This window comes from Fusarium subglutinans (assembly GCF_013396075.1).
Source record: "Fusarium subglutinans strain NRRL 66333 chromosome Unknown NRRL66333_c0000019, whole genome shotgun sequence".
In the NCBI taxonomy this organism is placed as follows: Eukaryota; Fungi; Ascomycota; class Sordariomycetes; order Hypocreales; family Nectriaceae; genus Fusarium; species Fusarium subglutinans.
Genome location: NW_023502082.1, coordinates 222,542 through 248,625, shown reverse-complemented (window position 1 = coordinate 248,625; position 26,084 = coordinate 222,542). Strand labels below are relative to the sequence as shown.

The following is a 26,084-nucleotide window of genomic DNA, read 5'->3' as shown; positions in this document are numbered from 1 at the left end:
GCAAAAGGTTCGTTGTTTATATCATTTCCTATCCAAGTGCTATCCACTCTCCCACTTTTGAATCGTGAGGATAGCATCTGTGAATTCATCCGGAGCCTCCATGGGAAACGCATGCCCAACGTCAACTTCTCTCCTCTCATAATGACCAGAAAAGTGCTCGGCATGTGCGGCAGTACCGCCTGGTTTCAAAGGATCCTGCCGTCCATCCAACGTGATGGCTGGAACACTTATCTTGGGCTGAGCAGCTAAAGCATCCTCCAAGTTCTGCAAAGCTGGATCGCCTTTTGCGTTACCAAAGCAGAATCTGTAAGCGTGTATGACAACATCGACGAAATCAGGATTATCAAAAGCGTCTGCAGTTCGGTTGTAAAAGTCTTCTGAGAATTTGAAAGAAGGGGACCACTGCTTCCACAGAATTCGACAGAGATCTCGTCGACTTTCAGTTAGACATGCCACTCCCCGTTCCTGTTGGAATAAGTGCTGATACCAACAAACACATTCCAAACTCGGTGCAAAAGGCTTTTGGTAAGTTGAGAGATCCGCAATGTCGTAGCCGGCATATGAAACGAGTCCAACGACACGCTCGGGCCAGAGCGCAGCTGCTACGCAAACAGACATTCCGCCCCAGTCAAAACCACCCAAGATGGCCTTGTCGATGTTCAAAGCGTCCATCAGCTCAATGACATCTGATCCAAGAGCTGCTTGCTGACCACTTCTCATGGTTGATTCTGAGAGGAAGCGAGTTGGGCCATAACCGCGAACATAGGGGACGATGACTCTTGCACCGTCAGAGACGAGTTTTGGAACAACTTCATCGTATGCGTGGGTGTCGTAAGGGAAGCCGTGATATAAAAGGACAGGCCAGCCTGATGAGGGGCCATGGTCGTAGTACCCGACTTCTAGGGTTCGTGTCTTGACTGTTTTGAGTGACATGACTGTCTAAGTGAGAGATTGTTTGAAATGATGGTGCCAATATTCGGATGACGATTATGCGTGATGTTTTATTGTTACTTCGCGCCTTGTGGTTGACATGTACTATCATTCCTGATACAACCATGTGACGTCAGATCTAGGAACAGCATTATTAATAACTTGAATAGTAAGCATAGCCTACTTCGACAATTCACCCAAGTCTAACGTTATTATCTGAGATTCTTAATGATACACGCAAAGAATCCTCTCTTGAAGGCTTTTGAGATCAGTCTGCTCCGAACATTCGTTCAGAGGCCCTGATATTCACAGAAATCTTCCCGTTGGAGTTATGTCCAGGTACTCGATTATTTCACTGCAAACCCTTAAGATCCTCATCTTTAGCAAACAAGTAAGGCGCGCGAAGCAATCATAAGCTGTCAGGTGGTCTCCTCAAAGTGACACTCTGATAACACAGTTCATGTAGTATACAAAATGCCCACACAGTTGCCCAAAGTGATTTAGCAAAGACACGACAGTTAAATATTCTTAAATTCCAGGATAAATATTATCACTGAGTGAATGCAAGTGGTAGTTTCCTAACTGAATATGCCACATATAACAGAAAGAAGTCTCTAGAAAACGAGATCAACTTGTATATACCATGAAGTTATCGACATTCTCTTCTTCGATAAGTCTCAAAGAAAGGTTTCCTCTCTTCTCTCCAAGAAAATCCCAACAAGATTGATAGACAGATATGTATGTATGGCCTCCAGTCTCTCCTGTTCTTGATAGTGCCGCTGGAAGTCAAAATACCCCTTGTTCAGCAAATGCTCTTAATCCCCTTTTTACTCAGCAACGAGGTCTTCAACATCATTAAAAGGCAAAGAGCTGATAAACGGTATGTTTCTCGCTGCCTTGCGGAACAAGGTCTGTTTATATGCCTCAACTCAAATCTGTACTCCATCAAATCGAAAAAACCGTGACTGTAATCTCTTTGAAATCAAGTTCTTCCGTTTCTCAGGCCTTATCTTTGGCCTGGTGCTCTGGTAGCCTAGCTAGGCAGTTGTAGCTTCAAAGCGTCTTAACTTCCAACTTTGTAGCAAAATTTTGATGTTCATTTTGTGAAAGCTGATAGAAGATTCTGGATGATTTATCGTCTCAGAATTCTTGAGTTTATAACAACAGAGAGCTTCAGCTACATGCAGATATTCGATATGGGTCAATTGGTTCTTTGCCAAGTGTGAAGCAATTCGTGGTCCAAGATTGCTCGATGTAGCTTCGCTGGTTCTTTGTTGCCAGGTTGGAGTGAAACCCTGTCGACCACTTGAGAACAGACCCTTTATGAAGCATCTTATAGAGACGATGTGTGAGAGAAAAGAGAGATAAGGTGGCACAAGGTATGTGCCCACCCCATCAGAATCTGCGTTTCTCATACTCCCAACTCCATTTTGGGTCGCGGTACGATGCTTTCTTGAACTTCTCTGACGGACAAGTCGGACAAAATAGGTGATGGACGGATTTATTCGCTCCCGACATCCTTCCACAGGCGCCAAAAGTCCCCAGAGCACGTTGACATAAAACCTGTTCCATGCGTGAGTCGTATAGCTGCTTACACCATATACAGGTGAAATGTGTCATTGTGTTTCCACACATGGTTGCTGGTTGAAGTTGAGGGTGGTGGGAAGTTGGTGTATGAGATTGCCAGATTGGTGAATACTTGAGGAGCAAGTTTAAGCCGTGAATATTGAAAAGTCCACTCATATTTATAGAGTCATCTTTGAGACGATATTGTTATGCTTCCTTTTGACCTCTGTGCGAGTTCATTTGAAAGTTCGTATCACTGGTTTGGGCCATAAGCTTCCCGATGTTGAAGTTTATATGCCATGAGAACGCATATCATCGTTCACATACATTTGACTTTATACCGGTCTACCTTATTGAGCAAGCTTACTGGTGGATCCAATGTTACAAAATTGTATGCAAAGAATAAACTTTAGTTATTTAGAGTCTACCTAAGTTTCTATCAAGTAAACCATGGCATCATTGGAAAGTGGGAGTATTTGTCTACTTGTAACTAAGCTCGCTGATAGGAAGGCAAATCACAAAACGAAGCCTCTTGGCCACTCGTCGAATATGAGCTCGCCAGCATCGCCCGTGGCTCATTTGTAAGCTTTAACTCTCGTAGAGAAACCGCCTACAACGTAGGTCTATGTGAAAATTCGCAGCTGCATGATGGGAGTAAGAGACCGCTCCAGAGCATGTGTGTAAGAAAGCAAGCTAATGAGAAGTAGCAAGTATAAGCTACAGTTTCTTGTCCTAGTCTGGCCTTATTGCTAAAATTCCAGACTTTGTTGACTTGAGATTCCTGTGTTTTATAATGAGTGTATGGTCAAGAAAATATTGCCGCTTCATGGATGGTAGCTCAGGAATGCCTCAGCCATGCTTCAGATATCGCTCACTGCTATTATAGGCGGCCTGCCAGAGCTACCGAAATAACCTTGCTGCACAAGCATGGGTGGTCTAAAACATCACCCTCAAACTGTATTCAAAAGCACGAGCGCGCAGTTACCCAAAAGACTTAGATAGATACACCGCATCGATTGCAAAAGTCTTCTGACGCTTCTCTATAAAAGGGCGCTGACGCCCAGCACTGTTACCTAGCACTGTTGTATAAGACTATCTTTTAATCCCCATCTTTAGACAATTAATTACCCGCTCCCCTTGACTCTTTCTATTGTTATACCGACGATTCTTCCACTTTCATCATGCCACTTAGTAGAAGCCGCGGATAAATGTAACGGTTGTGGTTTTAAGAGATAAACTGGTCCATACGAGGTTTATAATAGTAGATATATATAACGCAAATACTAGGTATTGCGAAGTACTATATCTCTTAATAGTGAATAGAGCAGGTTATGTATATTTAGGGAAAGGTACCTTTATCAATGGCTAGTAAGTTAAGTTCTAACTAGTACTAAGTAAAAGTATATACACATAAGGGCATATAACTTTAACAATGTCAGTTTAACTCTATTCAATATACAGGTTAAATAGGGTTCGTTTAACTCTTTTTATATGAGTCAAATAGTATGTATTTAACTCTTACGGAGTAGGTAACTGCTTATTAGTAAAACAAACTGTAGGGGGTGTCTATTACGTGTATTAGACTAGACTTGTTAGGTCGTGACAAGACGGGTATTTAAGTATCTTTCAAGGCTTCAGGGAATTTGAAGTAATCTATTTTAACCTTAGCTCTGGAAAGTTAGGGTTCTGTTAAGTTGCTGCTACATGTATATTCCTTTGGTGACTAAATACTATTAACTCCTCTTCTGTCAAAATCTACTACTATAAACGTATCTTTCCTTGCAATAACGACACGCTTGCCAGCACACGCAGTTGTACCAAATTGGCCCCGTGGCATGAGGCAGACTATTTCATCTCCATACGTTATCCACCGGTCGTCTCCAATGTCATCACAGAAGACATTGTTGTATACGCAATCTGGGTAAAGCTGGTTCGGGGCAGTCGGCTCCACCATCTCAACAGTATTTGAATTTGACTCCCATAACAGGGACCGGAATTCTTCGATATTCCAATCTAAAAATGTAATTCCAACTGCTTCGTCATTCGAAGAAAACGAGAGATCGACTACCAGAATGTTGTCAAACGTCGTCGGAAAGTGTTCTGCCCAGCTGACCATGTTTTGGCAACACCCTGTTCTCGTATCGATTATTGCCGCTGTAGACTCTGTTGTGACTAGAAGTTTTGTTGCATTGGATGAGAAAGCCCATCGGTTGACTCTGAGATAATCTTTCAAACACCATTGTCGTTGGCCACTAGCTACATCCCACAAGTCTAAATATCCACCTCTGTTTGCCACTAACCACTTTGCATTTGGCCCAGGGGAGAAGTCGATCTTTGCGATCCAGTAAGTCGTGTCCACTATGTCCACTATGTTCACGAATGTCGCTGTGGTTCCCTGTAGCCTCCACAGGCCCAGCTCTTGTGACTTGAGTTCAGTTGCCAGCATATTTCCATTTGAACTGATGGCTAATTCATGCGTCCATTCAAACTCGCCTGTAATGGTTTGTTTTAGTGACCCTTCTTCTAGATCCCATATCGATAGAGCGCAGTCGTAATTGACTGTTGCAAGTGTCTTTCCGTCCAGAGCGATCACCATTTTCATGATCCGGCCAAGATTAGAGATATATAAAGGTGGTGGCGTAATATCATCGTGAACAGCTAGCAACTCTGGCTGGCCTTCTCTTCTACAATTGGGCTGTAACGGCAAATGGAAGATTGATAAGACGGAAGCTCCAGCTGCTATCATCTCGCTATTGGGGAAAAATGCAACATTCATCCCATAGCTATCTCCGACGCATTTTATCGTATGTCGATGTGAGATCTGCCCTTGATCCCGAACCCAAACCCAGATTTCGTCGCTAGACCATGACGTCAGCAAGTTGCCGCATGGCGAGATGGTGACGGCTTGGCAATAGCCAAGACAGCCATGAACACCAACAAAGACTGTGACTGGTTCGGTTTTTCCACAGACGTTGAGAAGGTATATTTCACCGCTAGCCTTGATCAAAGCAATTGTAAATTCGGTGTCGCTCAACGCTCGAAGAGAAATGTCGGTTCCGCCGTCGAGAACGACGTTGGATATTGTTTGACGATGACACCCAGTCTCGGAGTCCCACAATCGTGGTATCGAATCTTCTGATAATGTTACGATTAGGGAATACTTGGCACAAATAGCACAACTTGCGAAGTATTTGTCACAAGTCACAAGCACATGCCGTCGGGTCAGCTCCTCGGGTGACTGTATCGTATCCCACACAAATACTTCTTTTTCTTGTGTCACCGCTGTGATGATCCTCTGATCTTCCGAAAAGGCCACTGCTAGGAATGAATATCTTCTAGGTTGATCATAAGGGAATCTTCGAATGACAATACCGGTTGAAATATCGATCAGACACAAGTTCGATGGAGCAGTGTCCGCCACCAGGCAACCATCTGGTGAAATTGCGATTGGGCCTATCAAACGTGGCTCACTGAATTCGCTCACAAGGGCTCTTTCTCTGGCAATGAGACCACCCCGAATGCTTCGAATGCTTGCTATACGCATCTCCTGACACTCCATAGCAAGCCTCTTGACTGTATTCCGTGGGTCGCTCAGTACTAAAGAAGTACCATAGGTTTGAAGTGGGTATTCCTGTATTGTCGTTCCGTGGTCCTGAAGAAACTTCTGTGCATCGCTTAGGAGCTCGCTTAAACTGTCTCTTCTCTCATATTCAGTTTTACAACTCTATGGTATGTTAGCTTTGTTTCCCCTCTATATCCAAGTAAACCTCGTATTAAGTCAACTTACGGATAGTAGGTTCAGAAGTTTTCTGATGGCTGCTCCCCCTTCAGGCAATTCTTTCAAGATTGAAAGAGCTTCGAACCAATGGAGGACGTGTTTCGTGAAAAACGTATAAATTATTTCCCAGTCTACTCCCTTTTCACTTCGCACCAAATGATGTACCCAGTACATGCATGCGTATTGGAGATCATCAGGGATGTTTGCTGCAACCTGGTCTCTATCAATGTCTTCTGTTCTTGTTGTTGGCTTTGGTAGCATGCAGAGGTTCTTTTGGAGACCAGGAAGTGGTAAGCCAATGCGCCTTCCTTGTAACATTCGACTGGTGCATCGCTTTGCTAGGAAACCATGTGTATCCGAAACATTAATCCTTAAAGGGTCTGAAACCTCCCCGTCGTCTGCCAGAAGGAAGTCGGCAAAAGATTTATGGACAAGCTCCACAGGCGATCCTTCATCATCAGAAACATGTATCACTGCGTGAAGACTCTTCAGCCAGTCATTGACTGAACTCTCCCTCATTTCGAGAAGGCTACTCAAGGCCTTTCTAGTCAAGGGCTTTGTGAGTAAGACGAGAGACCCCAGGACATGCCGCAGCTCTGTACATTCTTCACCATTCAACGGTTCGGGGGTGCCATCCTCTCCCCATTCCCCGTTCAGTACTGCCTTCATAATCGGCACGTACATCTGGTCGAGCTGCTTGACGCTGACTAGACGATTGCTTATCCAGTCTTGGAGTCTGCGAACTGGATCTCTCTTACTTATGTAACGGAGCAGGGTTGAGATGTAGACGAATAATGGAAAGGGGTGCGTAGCATGGTGAACTATAATATCGAACTGTTCAGAACTTGGCCAAGTTTGTCTTTCAATAGACCGTTTTTGACAAATCTCGGCAAGGCCATGGCTCAGGACGATCTCAATCTCAGATCTTGTCTCCTTTTTGAAATCTTCATGAAGTGCAATTGTTTGGCAAAGGTCGCTAGTTCCAGACATCCCCCCTACAGTGACAGGATATGGGGGGACCCGCCTACTGGTAAACAAAACACAAAGCCGAAACGCTGTTATTTGCTCGAGAGACGCGAATTTCTGGAGCAATAGAGGTATGTCCTTTGGGCGTGTACATTCGTCAAGGGCATCGATAATAATGATTCTTGGAAATCGGCCGTCTTCAGGATTGAGAGTGCTCAAAGGATTGAAGATAAGAATTTCGAACTGCTTTGACAGAGCCAGCTTCTCAAGTCCTTGTATAGTTAAACTGTCCAGTGATTGTCTTAGGGCATTCGGGTAGTCAGGGATTGTCTCTATAAGCTGGCTTGTGATTGTTGAAAAGATTCGACAGGTGTCATTGCGTAACTCATTACCACGCCTAAAGAAATACCCAGCTGCTAGCCGGTTTTCCTGTCTAAAGTCGTTGACTAGGGTACGTGCCAGAGTTGACTTTCCTGTTCCAGCAGGGGCGTGTAGCCATATAACGGATTTTGCGTTGAGATCCAGAACCTGAGAGCGAATGATAGATCGAACGTGGTTTCTAGTGTCTTCGTGGCACTTAGGGTGTTCTTCTAGATCTTTACTGTCATATCGTGCCTCGTACACGATTGGGAGGGAAATTAATGAATCAGTGTCGTTGTTCAAGAGGCTGGGTCATCATTAGCACGCGGGTGGGTAGGCGGCAAGGCCATAAAGTGAAGCTGTTGGGCTGCTTTTTTGGGAACAGAACAGTATTCATTTTGTACCAGTCACTCACAAATTAAAAACTTGATCTCCCTTTACTTCTTGGGACCCTAACACTTGGTTGTGTACGGCGGTGGCCCGGGCGCTAGCTGTAAACATCGTTACCGATTTCGTCAGGTTGGTTTGATCCAGTCACCTCTCTCTTGTGAAGGAGACCAGACCCATTGTGGCGGGGACAAATATTTAAAGCATTTTCCTGACACTGGCTGAAATACTGAATGCCTCAGGCTAAACATGTTTAATGCAAGTGAATCCACATCTGGCCAACTTGGCAATGCTGCATGGCCTCGACCTTGAGCCGGAATTCGCTGCATGCAGCAACCGGACCAATAAAAGGCTCCCATTCCTTCTTGAGATGCTCCTGCACAGTGGGCTTTGGGCACCAAATAAACTTGCGCTGTAAGCGAACACACAGGCGGTGCCGAGGTTCGACTGCAACAGGTGGACTAGGCCAACACGTCAAGTAATGTTAAAGTTTGAATTCACTATTTTCCGAAGTGTCACGGATTAACCCAAACCACATGGTATATATTCTTCCATTTGGAACAGCAGAGGTAAGCTTTAGGCATGAATTTCGCCGCTCTAATCTTCATCGATGGGTTAGACATCATGAAGCAGTTTTCATCGTTCTCTTGGCCTTACAGCCTTTGCAGAACCACATCACTGCTGAGTCTCTTCTCAAAGGCCTAGTCTGGTATGGTGAACTTGTCCCAATTTCACTTTGCATTCCACTGTATACTGTATGCATAACGATGGCTTATAGGCCTTGATACATCTATCAGTAAGGATTCTACAGCAAGCTCATGAGGATTCTGGGATGATGGTACACCACTGCCGGTCAGGCGGTAGGCCAGAATACGTGGAGTTACATGAAGAGTCTCTATCCTCTAATTGAATACCTGATCACCACTGATGAGCTGATTTCCGAGGACCTGGTTCTTAATCTCCCCCCAATTGTTATTTTCAATTTTGGGACCATGCGACTGAATTGTCGTTAGAATGATGGTTTCCACTGGGGAATGGCTAGCTTACAGTTTCTTCTGGTTTCGCACCAGGCTCGACCGAGGCTTTCTGAATAGCGCCAAGAACACTTTTATATCCAGGGCTGTCTTCGTCAGCAAACTTACACATAGTCTCATGGTTTGCATCAATAGATGCGTGGTCTCCATATCCGTGGACTCGAGCATTTAATTCCGGAACCACCTAATAAACTGTGTGAGATTGCAAACCGGCTAGTCGCAGATCAGATAAAATTTACGCACCAGAACTTTGTGTAGTTTCTTTGTCTCATGAAAGAAGGTTACATGGATCTCTTTCCCTTCTCGAATCCGCTTGTTTAATACTGTGGCAAAGTTCTCTGCCAGGATTCTCAATTTCTCTGACTTTTCTTCCAGATCATGGACCTTTTGGCTATCGGTTGCCCAAATGAAGTTAACCATTGAGCTAAGGACACTGCCAAAAGGGGCGACCGGAGAGCCATGAAATGGCGTTCCTAAGAAGATCATACCGCGGGTATTGCTCGCGATTATAGCAGGATTGTCGTTACTACCAACCAATGTGCCTTTCACGATGATCTAGACGGCCTCGTCAATCTAGACATAATTGACGGTACATGGCGTTCTTACCTGAGCACAGATCAAGCCACCGAGGCTGTGTGCAACGAAGATCAGCGGGCGATCAGCCTGGAGATGAATGTTTAGCAAGAGCGCGGGAAAGTAAGGGGGGTTTCTCTCACTGTTTCTGTCTTAGATCTCAACGTGACGAGCCTTTCGCATAGATCGACCGCATGTGACTCCATTACTTGGGTCGTTACTTCATCATTCCAATTGAACTTGGTCACGTCGGCATCATATCCAAAGGTGAAGATACGAGCATTTTTAATATCGCCAGTAAGTAGCCTATCTGGCCAAAAGACTCCGTTCTTTGTCCAAGTTGATCGGCGGTTGCCAAACAGTCCATGAACAAAGATGATACTGATTCATGAACGATTAATAGGTATTCATGGCTTGATTTAAATTATACATACTCTAGCTTAGCATCTTCTGGCGATGCTATTTGTTCCAGGCCGAGTTGCGCCATCTTGACAAGTTACAGTCTTAGGAATACCCAATTCGAATAAACAAAGGCCTGTGTGAGAGCAAGAGAAGATAAATTTTAATAACTCCAATATCAGGATCTTATACCCAATCGACATCCCTACAGTCCAGAGCTGAAACACGGTAATCTCCATTTGGGGCTGCGCCCAGCTACAGTGTACCCTATTCTTTGAGCCATGATCTTATCAGCCACTTCCTCGTAATATGTCAGCCGGACATCAAAAGTTTGCATAATGCATATTGAGGCCCTCCAAAGTGGAGATACATCATTTTCTATTGGGCATTGCTCGCGAAGTGATGTTGGCCAAGAGTCGAAGTGGTTGTTCAGCCGGCCTGATCTTCTAACCGGTATTGCCGATCACAAGTTTCCACCAATCGTACGAGTTCTTATCAAGAAAGACCTTTCCAGTCATGCAGTCTGCCAAGATAGTTGGGAAATTCCGGCTACTGGATGGCCAACAAGGATTTACTTGTTATCAAGGGTTATGTCATTTTTGATGGACTCAAGTTACGTAAAATGATAACAGCGGTGTTTTGTGTACATTGTGTGGCGTTCCTTTGTCATCTTAACTCCGCTGTGCGTTCTCTTGAAGGTATTGAATGTATGTATTGAGCCTGCATCTTGAGGAGTGTTTCTGACGTTGAGTTAGAGAGCTACGATGGGTGACTGGGGTAGCCTTTTTATTCTTTAGTAAATGCATTTAAGTTCTCTTTATATATTAGATATAATTATTAGATAGGCTATTAGGTAATTATATTAGAGTATACTGCCTAAACTAATTTAATAAGAGTATTATTTTAAGTTAATAGAAACTGCTACTGATGCTTATAGCACGCGCCTTATACGAATGTATGTATATTTATAAATATTCCAAGAATATAGCCATTTAAACAATGTCTTCGTCTTACACAAACCCCTGCGCGAAGGTTCAGAACTCGGTCGCTAGAAACTAATATATTGGCAGTGACCAGACTTTCGTCCTGTGCGTGTTGATACCCAAGCAGTTATATCCAAAGGCTAACCCAGCGGTGAGTCCGAGCCAACTATAACGTAGGCCTACGGCCTGTATTAATACTTTGAAAATTCTAAAAATGAAAGCCACTTTATAAAGATATGAACAAAGAACTGACAGAGTACATATAGTTTGGAGCAGATCTCCAAATGGATTTTTGGTTCCGAATCTAATAACTTTTTGTAACAAGGCTTTCATGATTCACGACAGAGACAGAGCAGTGACGGAGACGGGCAAATGGTTCCTTACAGGAAACGAGTTTGATCGATGGAGATCTCAATCGAAATTTGTGGCTATATAGCAAAAGTAACTATGGCAGGAGGACATTCAGATAACATCCAGCTAATATATTTCCCAGCTAGTTGCGGAAAGACTATTTTATGCTAAATGTGCTATAATATACTCGATAAGTCTAAAATCTTTTATAGCTCTTCTATTATCAATCAACTTGAGGTGGATTGCATAGACGATGATAATAAAGCGGTGATATACCACTACTTTACTGTCACGCACGATCGATCTCGGACTTATTGCATGTTGCTCCAGTCAGTTCATCACAGGTGGCTAGCTACAACAACAGTACTTGAACTTGATAGAAGGTTTGTATAAGAAGAGGCGTGACAAGGACCTTGCAGACGACGAGGCTAAGCTTATAGTCATATTCGAAGCTCTTGCAAAGACGCTTTCAGCTCTTATGTCATCATAGACTCTCTTGACGAAAGTACTGACCACCCTGGGATTACGGCCAGTTCTACCTCAATTACATGACCTTTCAATTCCCGGTATATGGATCTTGGTAATTAGCAGTACAACGGTCCCGCGCGAAACCAAGTCACGCATAAGAAGTCTAAGTACTGAACAAGTTCGGGTCACTAGCCAAGATGTTGAAACAGATATTGAACTTCATCTTCGGAAATTCAACCTTGAGCAATGGGACGAGTCTCAAAGGAGGTAAATTGTGGAAAAGATGAAAGGGCGTGCAGGGGGGTCGTAAGTTGTCGAGAGCAGCAGCCTTGAACACAACACTGAACTAAGTTTATGTTTCAATGCGCCGCTGGTCGTCAGTTGATAGGAATCCAGAATTGCTATGATAATGAGGAGCTCAAACAGGCACTGAATACTCCCCCGAAGACCGCCGGAGACTTACAATAGGATCTTAAAGGAGATCACGTCGCCTTCTAATATTACAAAGCTCAGAACAGTTCTTGGTTGGGTTCTGTACTCTAGACGGCCCATGCGAATCGAAGAGCTCCGAGAAACTACCACCTTTGGTTGTAAAGAGAAGCCCTACTTCAACGAGAATAAACGACTCAATATGCGCCCGCCATTTTTGGTTCAGTGCGCATTTCTCATAGCAATGGAAGACGGTCCGGACACTGCTGATATGTTCAATTTTGACGATGACAGATCTGGGGCTGTTCATTCCAATCGAGGCCTATCTTGTTATTTACGGTTGTTTCTTCGCCTGGCTCATCCAGACATTTTTCGGCATTTTACTGATACTGAGAATCTGTGTGCTAATTCTAGGCAGTTTGCTCCAACAGTTGAAGATGCACATGCCGTTTCGAAGCAATCATCTTTTGCTTCTATCCTTCACCGGAACGATGTTCTCAAGGGATCCACCAACTCGACGCAAAGACTTCTCTTGTTGGACTATGCCTTGGAAAGTTGGTACCACCATGCCCAAAGGGTAAGCTACTCTTTGTTTAAAGAAGATATATCAGCTCTTTTCCAGGAGGTTCTCAAAACAACCTGGCACATCTACCGTTTGGTCGCATACCCAAAATCGGTCAACAAGATACGATCCAGCCAACTAAGGTACGCAAAGTCTTTACCCTTCAGCAATCCTAGGGTCCCGGGCAATTTCATTCTTATTGGTCTAAAATGTACTTAGATGCTGTCTTTCTTGAATACTATAAGGCTATTCCGTACTCTGTAGTGTAATTGAAGTCCGTGTCCGTGTCCGTGGCGCAGCAAGCTAAGCGGCCCGAAGTACAAGGATCACAACCCGCAGCGTATAATCCTACGGAGCTCAGCACATATAAGACTAGCCAAAGCCCTTGACTCTCTTTGAATCATTTCCCGACTTACTCTGCTCTTCAATATCCAAGATATACACCCTGCAAAAGTCATTCACAATGGCACCGAATCTAAAATCAGTTGTTTCCAAAAACATCCGTGATCACACTACACAAACAATCCTCAGAAAAGCCTTGGAAGAAAAAGATGGAAAGTCCCTTGAGCAATCACCAGAGACCGCGGCTATGGTCCGTGACTGGGAGATTCTCGGCGAGAAAAGGGGAAGACAGGGTCTAGAGACTGTTGATAAGGCTATACAGGAGAAGAAGCCAGATGTTGATGGTATGACGGATGAAGAGCTGAGTCGAATCAGCATACATATTTCGTCGGTTGAAGAAGAAGACGGTGAACAGTCGGATGAGAAAGTGAAGGATGAGGAGACGGCCAAGTTTGATGAGTATAAGCATCATCAGTTTATACAAAGATGGGGGTTATTTCAAGACTCGGATGGGCGTGATGAGGAGTGGTTCGTCACTGATCCGCCTATCCTTGAAGAGGCGGATCCTGAATATCTGTGCGATATGTGTCGACACATTGACTTCAAAGTCCTTCTATCACAACGAGACTTACCGGGAAATCAACTACCAGGACAGTCCCGCATCTCAGTTTACGGCATTCCCATGGTTATGGACGAGAACAGTTGTTGTTCTTTTTGCAGACTCATTCGAAAGAGGGTTATTCAGGATGGGATACTCGCGAATGTTCATCCTGAAGATTGGCCGGGGATGCAATTGAGTATCAGTACCCTGGATGATGGACCGAAGCTTCCTCTGAGATTGGAAGTCGAATTCTCAGATCTTGATCGGTCAAAAGTTTCAAGATTGGTGATACATCCAGTTGAACCTATGGAGAGTCAATCGAAGCCTCTTCAGGGTCTTGTGGTTCGGAAGGACTCTGCTGATATATCTCGCCTTCGAGAGTGGCTTCAGACATGCAACAAGGATCATAAATCAACAGAAGCTGACTCTACTGAATATCTCAAGCCTCTCATGGGCACACTGCGAGTCATAGATACTGTCGACAACTGCGTGAAGGAGGTTGACACTCCTTGCGACTACATCTGCCTTTCTTATGTCTGGGGAACTGGTAGCCAGACACAATACACTACCAAAACAAGAGGCCAGCTCAGCAAGCCTGGAGGTCTGGGGCACGCCGAGCTTCCGCAAACTGTTCTTGATGCCATCAAGGTCACAAAGGAGCTCGGTATCCGTTACATCTGGATTGATGCTCTGTGTATCATGCAAGATGACAAGGACGACAAAGCTAGGATAATCTCTAACATGGGAACTATCTACGCCAATGCAACGTTATCAATCATGGCTTCTTCCAACGTCAACCCCACCGACGGACTGCCGGGCGTTGGTGTCCCTCGATCACAGGAGCAGAGCATCGAAACGCTCCAGGGACTTACTCTTGCCGTTGCATTCCAAGATGCCAGACAAAAGTATTCTGATATCGAGGATAAACTCTGGAATACCAGAGCGTGGACGTTCCAAGAACGAGTCCTCTCAAGGCGATCAGTCTACTTCACCGACTCTCAAATGTGCTTTGTCTGTCCCCACGGAGCCTGCTTCGAGGATACCGTTCCTGTCTCTAACCCCATTTCATACACGATCACGTCTTTCAATGAACACCTCCAACTAACATCTCGAATCCACAACTTGTGGATTCGCATATGGTCTGATCCAACTCAAGCCGCATATATCAACAAAGCTTTCGCGACAGAAGATGACGTGACGATTTTTATCGGCGAGGACCCAACTACTGGCGAAGCTTCAGAGGACGGTGCTCCGTTGTACAAGTCTAGAGCCATTCCGAGTTCAGATACAATCGATGCACCTCTCATCAAGGGATATACACTCTGGGAAGCGTACGCTCACGCTGTTGATGCTTATACAAGGAGAAACATGACTTGGCAGTCCGACGCCGTCAACGCCTTTATCGGTATTGCAGACCTTATTCGTCGCGGGACAAATACCAAGTTCTGGCACGCTATGCCTGAATTTGCTCTTACGCGATCTCTCTTATGGTACCCCAAAGAACCCCTTTCTCGAAGACGATCACCAGATGGAAAGATTTTGTTTCCCAGTTGGTCCTGGGCAGCTTGGCAGGGGCACGTTGCGTACCGTGGCAGAGGTTTCCACAACGCCGTGTGTTATGAGCCAGTTAGTATGATAATGTGGCTGAAGTCAGCTACAGTTGACGAATTCATGGAGAAGTTTGTACAAGTGGAGAGAACACAGAAGGAAATCGACGAGAAGAGACGCCAGGCTGAGAATTCACGGCTTTTGTTGCACAAGACTGATTTGTGGTCGCTTTTGCATATTGACTGCTACGAGCATGGATGGGCGGTAGAGCACAATGAGGACCGAAATCAGCATCTCTTCGTGCACGATGCGTATCCGGGCATGAAATTTGAGTTTCCGATTAATCTTCCTGACGAGCCTATCGTGGAGTTGCCTTTCGAAGACACTTTGTACTTTCGTGCAAAAGCGGTGTCAGTTCGACTATGTGATAAGCCATCTGAGTCTTATTTGGCATCGCCTATACAGGATAACTTCATCCAGATAGGGGTCAACGATGAGGATCGATCAGCCAACGACCGTCGACCGTGGCAGCGTATCCTCTACCATCAAGGATACCGCGCAGGAAGCTTGAGCCTCAACGTCTCGCTTGAACATCTCAACATCCCCTCAACAGCTGAAGAAGTCCAGAGTTCACCGGTGAAATACATCCTCGTGGCCATATCTCGCGACAGTCTTCCGTATATTGCCCCTCCGCCCATTGGCTGGGAAATGTACTGGGATGGCGATCCAATGAGAATGCAGTACGAGCTTCTTCAAGATGAGTGGCTACAGCGCAGGCGCTTACCTGAAGCACCTGATGAGAGTGTGAAGCCAAGTGGTGAGAAGGTTAATGAAACTGGAGATCCACGATGGGATATAGGTCGCTTTGGAACTACCACTATATTGGATGTTTGTAACGTGCTGTTGCTTAGAGAGACGAGGGATGGAGTATCTGAGAGGGTTGGCGTTGGGAAGATCCATTACTTGGCGTTCTTTGCGGCGAAGCCTGAGCCTGATGTATTCTATTTGAGATGAGTTGGTCTAAACTCATATAAATTAGTCCTAACTCATACAAGCTGGTCTAGACTCAGATGAGTTGATCTAAAAATCACCAAGCCAGCGCCCTAACATTTAGGGTGCTTGGCATTGGGAGTAGATTGCAGATACTTGCGCCAGTTTACTTCCTCGTGCCTTTGGTGGGTGGCTCCAAGTCTTGATCTTCGTCTTCGTCTTCTTCATTTCTCTGCGCGCTCGGTGTCCGTTATGTTTTAGTCGACACTCTGTATATCATTCATGAAAAGGACGACAAAACGAGAATCATCTCCAGCCAACTACTTCCTGACTCGACGCCTCTTGGTAGGCGGTTCCGAGTCCTCCTCTTCGTCTTCATCTTTCACCTCCCTTTTGACTTCTGCAATTACAACCTATTAACTAATTAGTTCAGGGCTAAAGAATATGTAAGTAGTCATAAGTCTTATAACACCTTCAGTTGTTTGCAAGATCGGCAACAGCACTCCTCGAACTCCTCTGGTGGGACTCTTCGCGTCTTGTAAGCGGCGAGAGAGTCCGAGAAGCTGGTATAGGCTACCTCCTCCTTCTTCGTCTCCTCCTATTCATCTTGACAGTGCGACGAATTTTGACCAGGATTGCTCTGATCGACATTGCTTGTACATCTATACACACATTAGCTCTGAGTACCTCATTCAACGCGCTTGGCGTACCGGCGGCTGTAAGCTTTGATCGGCCAGTGGCCAATCTGGTCGAATTAGAGTCCATCTCTTCTTTGGAATTCTTTTTTTATTTAAAAAAAAAAGAAAGGAGATTGACTAAGTCAGAGAACTGGAGACGGCGGGGGACTAGAGACGATGGTGCTGATGCTCAAGCTGAAGCTGGCTTTGAGAAGAATCTGATTATGAGGTTGTGAAGAAAGTTGACCAGTGACGCCAGCTGAATACCATGTCCCATTCGAGGAGGCAGTGAATCAGGGACGTTCCACCTGGGGAGAGCCCGTCACTGCCATCCAGTTTTACCAGGCAAAAGCCTCGCCGTGTTCAGGATTACAAGATATCACGTGCTTAGCATCATAATCTTTTATTCCGCGCCGTTTTCTCTTCTCTCTCTCTCTCTCTCTCTCTCTCAAATTCAAAAGACGAAATGGCTGCTGCTCCGGGTTCGACGCTCACCATCACCGAGCCTGATGGCCATCCGCAACCCATGTCTCTTATTCCCCTTCCTCCCACGGCAGCCGAGTTGGCTTTACTCCTGAAATCTCCCTCTGGAGGTTGATATAGCCCCCTCCTAGCCCGCCCAAAGTCCCTGCCGCCAGCAAGTTCTTCTCTTGCCATACAGACGCATTGAAAGGGGTATCAAGTATAAACCATTCATGCACTCTGTATCGCATCCCAGTATAAGTTTTATAGCCAAATTGCCTATGTATAGATGAGAAACCTTTGACTATCAGAGAGATCATGGCGAAAATGCACCGTAAAAGTTGAAGCCGACATCGAGCGGAATAAGGAACGGAGACGGGCGGCCTTTTTGGATAAGAAGAAGCGAAGAATTCCAACGGATGAGCTCGTTGCTGCCGGTTTGGTCAAGAAGATGAATTATATTAGATAAAGAAATCTACCGGTGCCATATGGGCGCCCCAGGAATCCAACCCTTCACCCTCTGGCAAACCAACAAATCTTGCGCACCCTCCTCATCCTCGCCCTTCGACCCAATCGTAGCATAAATTGTGAAACCACATCTCTCCAATGTCTCAATCAACTTTAGCAGTATGATCCTCGTCTGAACAGTATCTGTCCCTGAAGGATTCCACGGCGTGTTTGCAAGATGTATCTTGACGCGGTCAGATGTGATTTCTTTACGTCTTACATCACGACCAAATGTTTGAAGGATTGCGTCTGTGAGGTCTTTGGGTGGTGAGTCTACGATCTTTAGTTTATCGCTGTTGTCGAAGGATATACAGATCCAGTCGCATGGTGGTGGGATGGGATCTTGTTTTCGGAATATAAGTGAATCTAATACATCAGCTAAGTTATTCATATAAGATAGTCAGAAGTCTTACCTTTACTCTCAGACTTGAGCGTAATCTCCATAGCTCCCTGCAACACCCAACCCATATCAAACAACTTCTCCAGAATTCTCAGCATTAGTCTCCTCGAGTTATCGTTCCCATCACATCTATGTAGCCAAGGTCTTCCACGAAGCCTAAATTCCATTGACTCCCCGTAGGGTTGCACATGTGAAAGACCCGGTGACCACCGGGCTGCGACGACTTCTTTGATGGCTGATACTTCTGCTTCCGTGAAGTTAATGAGACGAATGCGGTCGAACATGTTGAAGGTCATGCAGGCGAATTGGGTTTGGAAGATGGGTGGTGATGAGGCCATTGTTTCTTGGAATGATGGGGGGAGGTCGGAGACCTTTTCGGTCGTTTCTGTAGCTTTGGAGGTAGACATCTTGAGATGAGTTTATAAATTGCGTGTTGTGCTAAATGATGAAAAGTGCCATGTGTTGGGTCTGTAAATTGATGTTGCGTGGATGTGTCGCTTCAAGGTGGGAATAGCGTCATTTGTTCTTAGTTGAAAGAACACCAGAACCCTTCTAGAAGAGAGTGGGTTCTAGGTGCTTTATACACGGGCCCAGGCTAACCAAGTTCTGTTGGTCCTGTTACCTTAGCGTGGCTGTGCGGGGCGCGAGGCGTAGCAGGATCACCACCCTGCCACCCACCACCAAAGTAAAGTTACTGGCAGTTGGCTGCTAATAAACTGTGCTAGCCCTGCTGTACTTTCCAACAATATAAACCCCTCTCAGCGAAATGACATATAAAGCTAGGCCAATAATCTCAAGGACTATAACAACAAGACTGGCAATAAATGTATAAGACTACAACAGTAGTTATTAGCAATCATCAAATACACAAGAGTCAGATTATCTTACCATTTCTATGCACAGAGTTACCCAAGGGCCAGAGCTGTGCCGGGACCTGCTCTGGCATGACCAAGACCATAGGTCCCAGTCACCCTGAAGCACTTCTTTGTCGACAATGAAGTAAATAGTTGCGATAACCCAGGCTGCAATCACAGTACCAGAGCTGGCCAGCACGGCAACGGTATGTACCCAGCCATCGCGCAAGGATTGGGGCTATCCTGATGTTAGAAAATTGTGAATAGGCTTTAAGTTGTCTTTTCGTGAACTCACAAGACTGAGATGAGTTGCTAAAGCTATTATCTGGACAAAGGATGCAAAAACTGCAATTGCTAGCATTAACCAGGTCGAGAACATGTTAACCAAAGCCCGTTGAGTTCCCCAGCCATCCTCGTTTCTATCCACAGAGTTATATGTTATATCCCAAGTATTAACTCCATGGATAAGTAAACTCAGAATACTCAGATCGAGTAAGAGGATCAAGATGCGGAGGCAGAGTCTGACGGTATCAAAAGCACCCCGACGTTTATTCCGCGCACGGCGCCTCCTGAGGAGAACATGTTGGTCGGAGACGGCTAGGAATTCCTTTGCGGCGTAGTCATCGTCGACTTCGTCATGAGGGTCGAGCCGGTTCGAGTATGACTCGTAGGCAGAGGGTACACCAAGGTCCATGATGGTTTAGTATTGGGTCTTGGATGTAATTATGCTTGGTACGGGCTCTTCAAGTTTAATTATATGCGCGGGGGCCGTCATCTTCTTATGCTGTGATATCGTCTGGTGCATTCAACGTCAATGGCAATGGACTTAACGAATTTTCGTGTGGTAGTATCCCGATCATGTCAGCCGCATTCGGCAACGCCGTTCCTTAAGCCTTGGACCCTTGGATGGCCCAATTATTTAGCATGTAGACAATGTAAGTAAGCTGACTATCAGCCGTCACGATAAAGCTTGACATTTTACCTACAATATGCTCACTGCATGTCAGCCAATCTAGACCATTTGGAGTAGCCTAAGATGCAGAGCTGGGTCGTTAGCCAGACTTAGGTGGGGTAGCTCCCCGCAGCTCTCTGCTCTAGGTACTAACCTAGGGAGAGAAAATTCGCTTGCTACAGAACCTAGGTAAAATAACTTGTCAGCCTGGAAGAACAGCTGAATATGTTGTTGTACCGAGCGTGGCTGTGCCCAGCCCTGTTTTGCTTACATGACAAGAACGTGATTAATGCGCTCCGTCGCGCAGCGGAAGCGTCGTGGTGAGAAGCATCTTCAGTCCGCCATTTTGCTGGTAACCTCCACTGCTATGCAGCGCAAACACAATCGTTAGTGGCCGGGGCACATCACTCAAGCAACAGCTTCACTACTTGTTGGCCATAAGCTGATCCTCACATCTTGGCAAACAAACCCCAGAGTCAGAGCAGCAATTGTCTTTTTTTCATTCTCTCTCATCAAAGTCTTACAAGTCTAGTATACTACGCGCCCCTCCTCTCCCCGAAACTCCAATGCCTTCTACTACGACCAACCATGATCCTACTGTAGATTCTACAAGCAAAAAACGCAAAACTGCCATGTTCTGTCATGCCGCCGCGCCGTTTTTTGTTCCGCCCAAATGATGATGATGATGTTGCTAGTATACAAGAATGTCTTTTTTCGTGAGTGGCTATTATTATCGCTTGCGTGTGTCCTTGCCCTTCTTCTTCCCTTTCTTTTTGTCCTTGGGCAGTTCGAGTTTCGTGTCTTTGAGTTGCTCTGCCATGTTGCTGAGCATGTAGTCGTCGATGGTGTGCATTTTGTGGCCCCATGCGTTGTACTCTGGTTCTTCTTCCACTTGAGGTGTGTCGAGATCATCGAGTCCGCCGTCGAGAACGGACTTGCCAGCGGGAGTACCTTGACGCGCTGTTGATGTGCCGGAAGCATTGTTGTTGGGCTTCTCGGTAAAGTCAGCATCGTCGGCTTGGATTTCCTTCTCTGCGACACGGGCAGCTGCAACATCCTCTCTGTCTTCTGCTTGTTCGAGCGCCCGGCCGACTCGTCGCTGGTCAGTATTGGTGTCAGGGCCGCCGAGGACTCTATCCAAGGCGGCGTCTGCAGCATCCAATCCTTCGCTCTTTGTGTCGAGTTTGTCGCTGAGGACGTCTCGTACAGAGAGTTTGTTAAAGTAGTCGGTAGTGAACTCTCCTTCTTGAATCACCACATCATCTAGCATCTGCTTCTGCGAAGCTTTGCGAAGAATGTTGGCCTCAATTGTGTGTTCACTGACTAGACGGTAGATGTGTACATCGCGAGTCTGTCCAATACGGTGGCATCGATCTTGGCATTGCTTGTCCATGGCGGGGTTCCAATCTTGGTCGTAAAAGATGACGGTATCGGCACCTGTAAGATTGATGCCGAGACCGCCTGATCGAGTCGACAGGATGAAGCATAGAATTCGAGGGTCATTATTGAATCGGTCGGTAAGGATTTGTCGCTGTTCCACTTTGGTAGCACCATCCAAACGGAGATATTTGTGACCGTGAATGTTCAAGAATTGTTCCAGGATATCCAAGACCTTGGTCATCTGTGTAAAGATGAGGGCGCGATGACCACCAGTCTGAAGCTTTCGCAGTAGCTTGTCCAGAACCTGAAGCTTTCCGCAGTCGTATTGTAAGAGACGCTTGTCGGGGAATTGAATGCTGAGTCGCATGCGTCCTTCGTGCCAAGGATCTGGTGGCGCTTCTTTAGGTAGGAATGGCGCCCATCGGACGGGTTTCGAGAGCTTGAGGTCTTCGTCTGTAAATGCTTCAATTCCTTTGCGACCAAGGACAAATTGCTCCATGTCTCTAGTCACAACCGCCGGTGTAACACATGAGAACTTCTCAATGATCGTCTTGAAGCTGTCGGCACGTTGATTGACGGTTGGTATCATCGACTGAATGAGTCTCGATTCCTCTTCGAACCAAGACATTACCATACGAGGAACTTTAGGCCGAGGCTTGTATGGCCTCTTATCGGTACCAATAGTTAACAACTCTACCAAGTTCTTGCCATAAATGGGCTTCTTCTGGCGGCGTAGGGCATTAAGATACACACAATGTTGAAGCTCTTCAAAGCGTCCCCATCTTGCGCCACTCTCCAAGTATGCGATATTAGATGCGACTGTTGAAGGGTCTAGGTGGTCGTTTGCTTGGTGTGCTCGGGTTCTCTGAGCCTCTTTAAGGTCCATTAATATTCGATGAGAGCTGAGTTGTGAGATTCGCTCAGCCTGTGTTGTGGAGAGGCTTTCGGATTGTGTGGGAATGAGGTTGAGGAAGCCAAGGCTGACGTCTTTCATGGGCTTGGGATCAAGAAGTAGCTTCTGAACCCTTTGCTCGATAAAGTCATAGTCTGAGACGACAGACTTGTTCATTCGGAAGGATGTCATGATGGGTCGGTCAACGAAGAGATCTGGGTGATTGCAGACCTTTCGCAGCTGCATGAGACAGTTGATGATGGACAGATAATTGCCGGAGTTGAGTGTCTCTTTGGTGTCATTCCGCGAAAGAAATCCATCGTAGAGCTCACGTTGTCGCTTGGAGAGTCGGCAAAACTCAACGTGCTCATACTTGGCGGGCATTTGCTTCTCGACATCGGCTTTCAATCGTCGTAGCAGATAGGGTCGCAGAACCTTGTGTAGCTTCGAGATGATAGCTCGCGCCTCATCGTCCATCTGTTCTCTTCCACTCTCAAGAATTTGTGATTCAGGCTTTGCGAACCAATCGTGAAATTCCTGTAAGTCAGCGAAACCACCAACGCCATTCTCGGCCGGCATGAGGAAGAAGAGGAGTGACCAAAGTTCTGTGAGATTATTCTGAAGAGGTGTTCCTGTGAGTAGTAGCCTGGCTTGAGTATTGAAGCCAAGTAGGGTCTGCCATCTTTGAGATTTGAAGTTCTTGATGTTGTGTGCTTCATCAAGGATCATGTAGTGCCAGCGACGTCGCTTGAACACTTGCTGATCTTGAAGGACAAGTTGATATGAGGTAATACAAACATTCCACACATCATCGTTGTTCCAGCCTTGTCGCTTGCGTTTTCGTTCCTCCTGAGATCCGTAGTATGCCAAAATTTTAAAGCCAGGGCACCATTTCTTGAACTCCATTTCCCAATTGAGCATGACACTGGTAGGGACTACAACGAGATGCGGTCCCCAAACCTCGTGCTGACATGCTAGATGTGCAAGAAGAGCAATGGTCTGAATCGTCTTGCCGAGACCCATTTCATCGGCAAGAATACCATTGGTGCTGTTGGCGTAAAGACCTGCCAGCCAGTCAAGTCCATCGCGCTGATACTCTCGTAGTGTGCCTCTAAGAAGAAATGGTACATCAATCTTGTGATTTGATGATTGCTGTGGTGAAGCCGATCGACTTGGCCCAGTTTTGTCTACTACCATCATCTCCCCGGAAGAAGCTGTGTCCAGCTCAGATGGCTTGGTTTCTGATGTAGGAGGGGGAGACATACTATGAGCACGACTGGGAGGATTAGTTGGTTGTTCTGATGCTGATCTGTGATTTTCCAAGGGTAGAGTTGGTGCCGATTCTTGTTCCTCGGTGGGTTCTGTCATGACAACTTCAGTATCTTGAAGCGTGGAGTCCGCTGGGGCTTCAGTAACGGTATCACCTTCAACCGGGACATCATTAGTCGCCGCGTCGGGTGCAATGGTCTCTGGGGGCGGTGTTGAGGTCTTCTGTGCAATATCGGCGGCCCTCTCCTCTTCTGTCGCTTTGGGCTTCTCAACAGATGCTCCCTCATCCCGAGCTTCACCATTAACCGTTAGCGTTGACTCTTCTGCGTCAGGCATCTCAGTGTCCCCATTCTCGGTTGGCTCCTCTGTCACAGCTTCATCGTTTATCTTCTTCAGCTCCGACTTGCCAAAAAGAAGTCCTAGGAGACCACCCCCAGCATCTTCATCAGACTCTTCTTCCGATGCATCATCCCCCTCCTCGTCACTATCCATATCGGTAGACCCCATATCATCATCCATATCAACAGACTCGTCGCTGGTGTCGGCATTTTCTTCCGCGGTTGCTTGGGCAGTATCGACTGCATCAGTGTCATCGCGGCTTGGTTCGGTGGTCGGTGTTTCTGCATCCGGCTTTTCGAGTTCTGGTATATGGGCATACTTCTCGCGCAGCTGTTCTTGTGTCAAGTTCTCATCACCAACATCCTTCAAGTCCTCCTCTTCGTCACCCTCTTCCTCATCTGAAGACATGATATCGCTGTCGGGGTCGTCCTCGTTATCTCCGTCTTCTCCCGACGCTAAGTCAAGGTCATCGTCATCGTCCATGCTCATATCGTCGCTAAGATCATCGAATCCATCATCTTCCTCTTCAGAAAGTTGCTCCGAGTCCAATCCTGCTCTCCGGGCTTGCAATTTCTGTTCAGAGAGGTTAACAGCTTCATTCAAAGCTGCCTTGACTCTCTTCTGCTCTTCTTGTTCCCATTCGACCAACCTTCGACGATTGACTTCAGCACGAACATTTTCCCATGTGCCAAAAAGTGCCTTCATCACAACACGATACCGAGATATCCATCTCGCCCTTTGTTCCGCTTCGATCTCCTCTTCTGACTTTGGTTGGCGCCGTAACCACTCGTCTCGACAGGCCTCGGCCACTTTTTTCGCGGTCAATCGATGCCGTTGTTGCTCAGCCAGCATCAGTTTTCGAAAATTCGTCATAGCCTTCACCATGTGGTCTTGTCGAGCCCATTGCCTAGGTGGCTCTTCCTCTGCTTCCGGGAGGAATACTGAGCAGCGCCCTTGGGAGAGTAGCCCACCAGGTTCAACTTCTTGTTCGATTCGAAGAATGGCGCGCGCGTCCTTGGCAGCCATTTCATCAGTATAAGGAGGGCCATCTTCAGAGGCAAGGAGTCCACCGTCCTCAACAGGGATGTCACCAGCTCGAGCCCAGAAGTCTTCAAAGTTCGTACTAATCTTCGGTTTCTTTCGGACTTGATCAGGATGCACCAGAGGAATATCGCCAGATCGTCCGACTCGTAACTTAATGCGGGGCGATCGATTGGTAACATTTTTCGATTCTTGAATGTCGTCTTTAATATCACTAAATCGTGCGGATCTCCTTGATCTGGTCGAGGCTTTTGGAGAAGGGCTTCGACGTCGGGTGGAACGGGAAGGACGGGTTTCTGTAGGCTTTTTTGAAGATTTTGGAGTCGACGCGGGTGTTTGCTTCGAGGGAGCTTTGGTGGCGGGGCTAGCTTTGTGTGAGCCGTTGGGCATCTTTCTCGAGTTGCCATTAGTCAACTGAATTTCTGCCTTTGGTTTGGAAGCATTGGAATTTGCGCCAGATCGTCTCGTGCTTCGAGTTTTTGTATTTGTTTCGAGTGGGAGTGTATTGATGCGGCCCGATTTCCGACGTCCATTTTCCGTGAATGACGTTGGGCCGTCGGCAGCTATCTTCTTCCATGGTGGCGACTCGGGCTTAATCTTTTTCGGCGTGCGTGGAGGTGTTGACTCTCGTGTGCGTCGTCTTTTTGCAGGTCGTTCATCGTCATGGACATGACCGTTTGGCTGTGATTCTGGTGCATCGCCGTTCGTCTCATCGTGACCATTAGTCATCCCGTTCAACGCGTCATCCCCATTGACATGCGCCTCGGGCGCGTTCTCGTCCTTGATGGCATCAGGGTCCGACTTGGGCAGCACGTTGGCGGGCGACGCGGTCTCGGGCATAGTCGCAACGTGGAGACAGTGGACGCAGGGGGGGTTTTCTCTGCGAGGCTATCATTTGCGGGGTCGAAATTAATGTCTACAGAATAGTAGCGCTTCAGCGGATATTCATACAAATTTTGCACATGTTCAGATGCCTTGCGGGCGAACTGTGTGGAATTTAGTGGTAAAATCCAATGTCGTCAGCAAAACTTTTGAGCTGGGGAA

General features: G+C 46.3%; 5 protein-coding genes across 5 annotated transcripts; 1 reads left to right on the top strand and 4 right to left on the bottom strand.

Moving 5' to 3' along the window:
* Positions 1-39: 39 nt before the first annotated feature.
* On the bottom strand, positions 40-933 carry FSUBG_2269 (hydrolase; the record flags this gene model as incomplete). Its single annotated transcript, XM_036680023.1, has 1 exon — positions 40-933. One exon carries the CDS (start codon positions 931-933, stop codon positions 40-42), a length of 894 nt encoding a protein of 297 aa, XP_036542189.1.
* Positions 934-4,574: 3,641 nt separating this feature from the next.
* Positions 4,575-10,081, bottom strand: FSUBG_2268 (vegetative incompatibility het-e-1; the record flags this gene model as incomplete). The annotated part of the gene is made up of 12 exons (XM_036680022.1): positions 4,575-4,668; positions 4,797-6,220; positions 6,284-6,981; positions 7,033-7,907; positions 8,260-8,448; positions 8,645-8,688; positions 8,902-8,985; positions 9,035-9,205; positions 9,265-9,576; positions 9,628-9,684; positions 9,738-9,975; positions 10,029-10,081. 12 exons carry the CDS (start codon positions 10,079-10,081, stop codon positions 4,575-4,577), a joined length of 4,239 nt encoding a protein of 1,412 aa, XP_036542188.1.
* Positions 10,082-13,249: 3,168 nt separating this feature from the next.
* On the top strand, positions 13,250-16,291 carry FSUBG_2267 (uncharacterized protein; the record flags this gene model as incomplete). Its single annotated transcript, XM_036680021.1, has 1 exon — positions 13,250-16,291. The coding sequence occupies one exon, from the start codon at positions 13,250-13,252 to the stop codon at positions 16,289-16,291; it is 3,042 nt and encodes a 1,013-aa protein (XP_036542187.1).
* Positions 16,292-17,881: 1,590 nt separating this feature from the next.
* On the bottom strand, positions 17,882-19,861 carry FSUBG_2266 (uncharacterized protein; the record flags this gene model as incomplete). Its single annotated transcript, XM_036680020.1, has 4 exons — positions 17,882-18,279; positions 18,327-18,720; positions 19,202-19,405; positions 19,463-19,861. The coding sequence occupies 4 exons, from the start codon at positions 19,859-19,861 to the stop codon at positions 17,882-17,884; spliced, it is 1,395 nt and encodes a 464-aa protein (XP_036542186.1).
* A 988-nt stretch (positions 19,862-20,849) lies between these two features.
* FSUBG_2265 (adenosinetriphosphatase) lies at positions 20,850-25,880 on the bottom strand (the record flags this gene model as incomplete). Its single annotated transcript, XM_036680019.1, has 1 exon — positions 20,850-25,880. One exon carries the CDS (start codon positions 25,878-25,880, stop codon positions 20,850-20,852), a length of 5,031 nt encoding a protein of 1,676 aa, XP_036542185.1.
* Between the last annotated feature and the right edge of the window lie 204 nt (positions 25,881-26,084).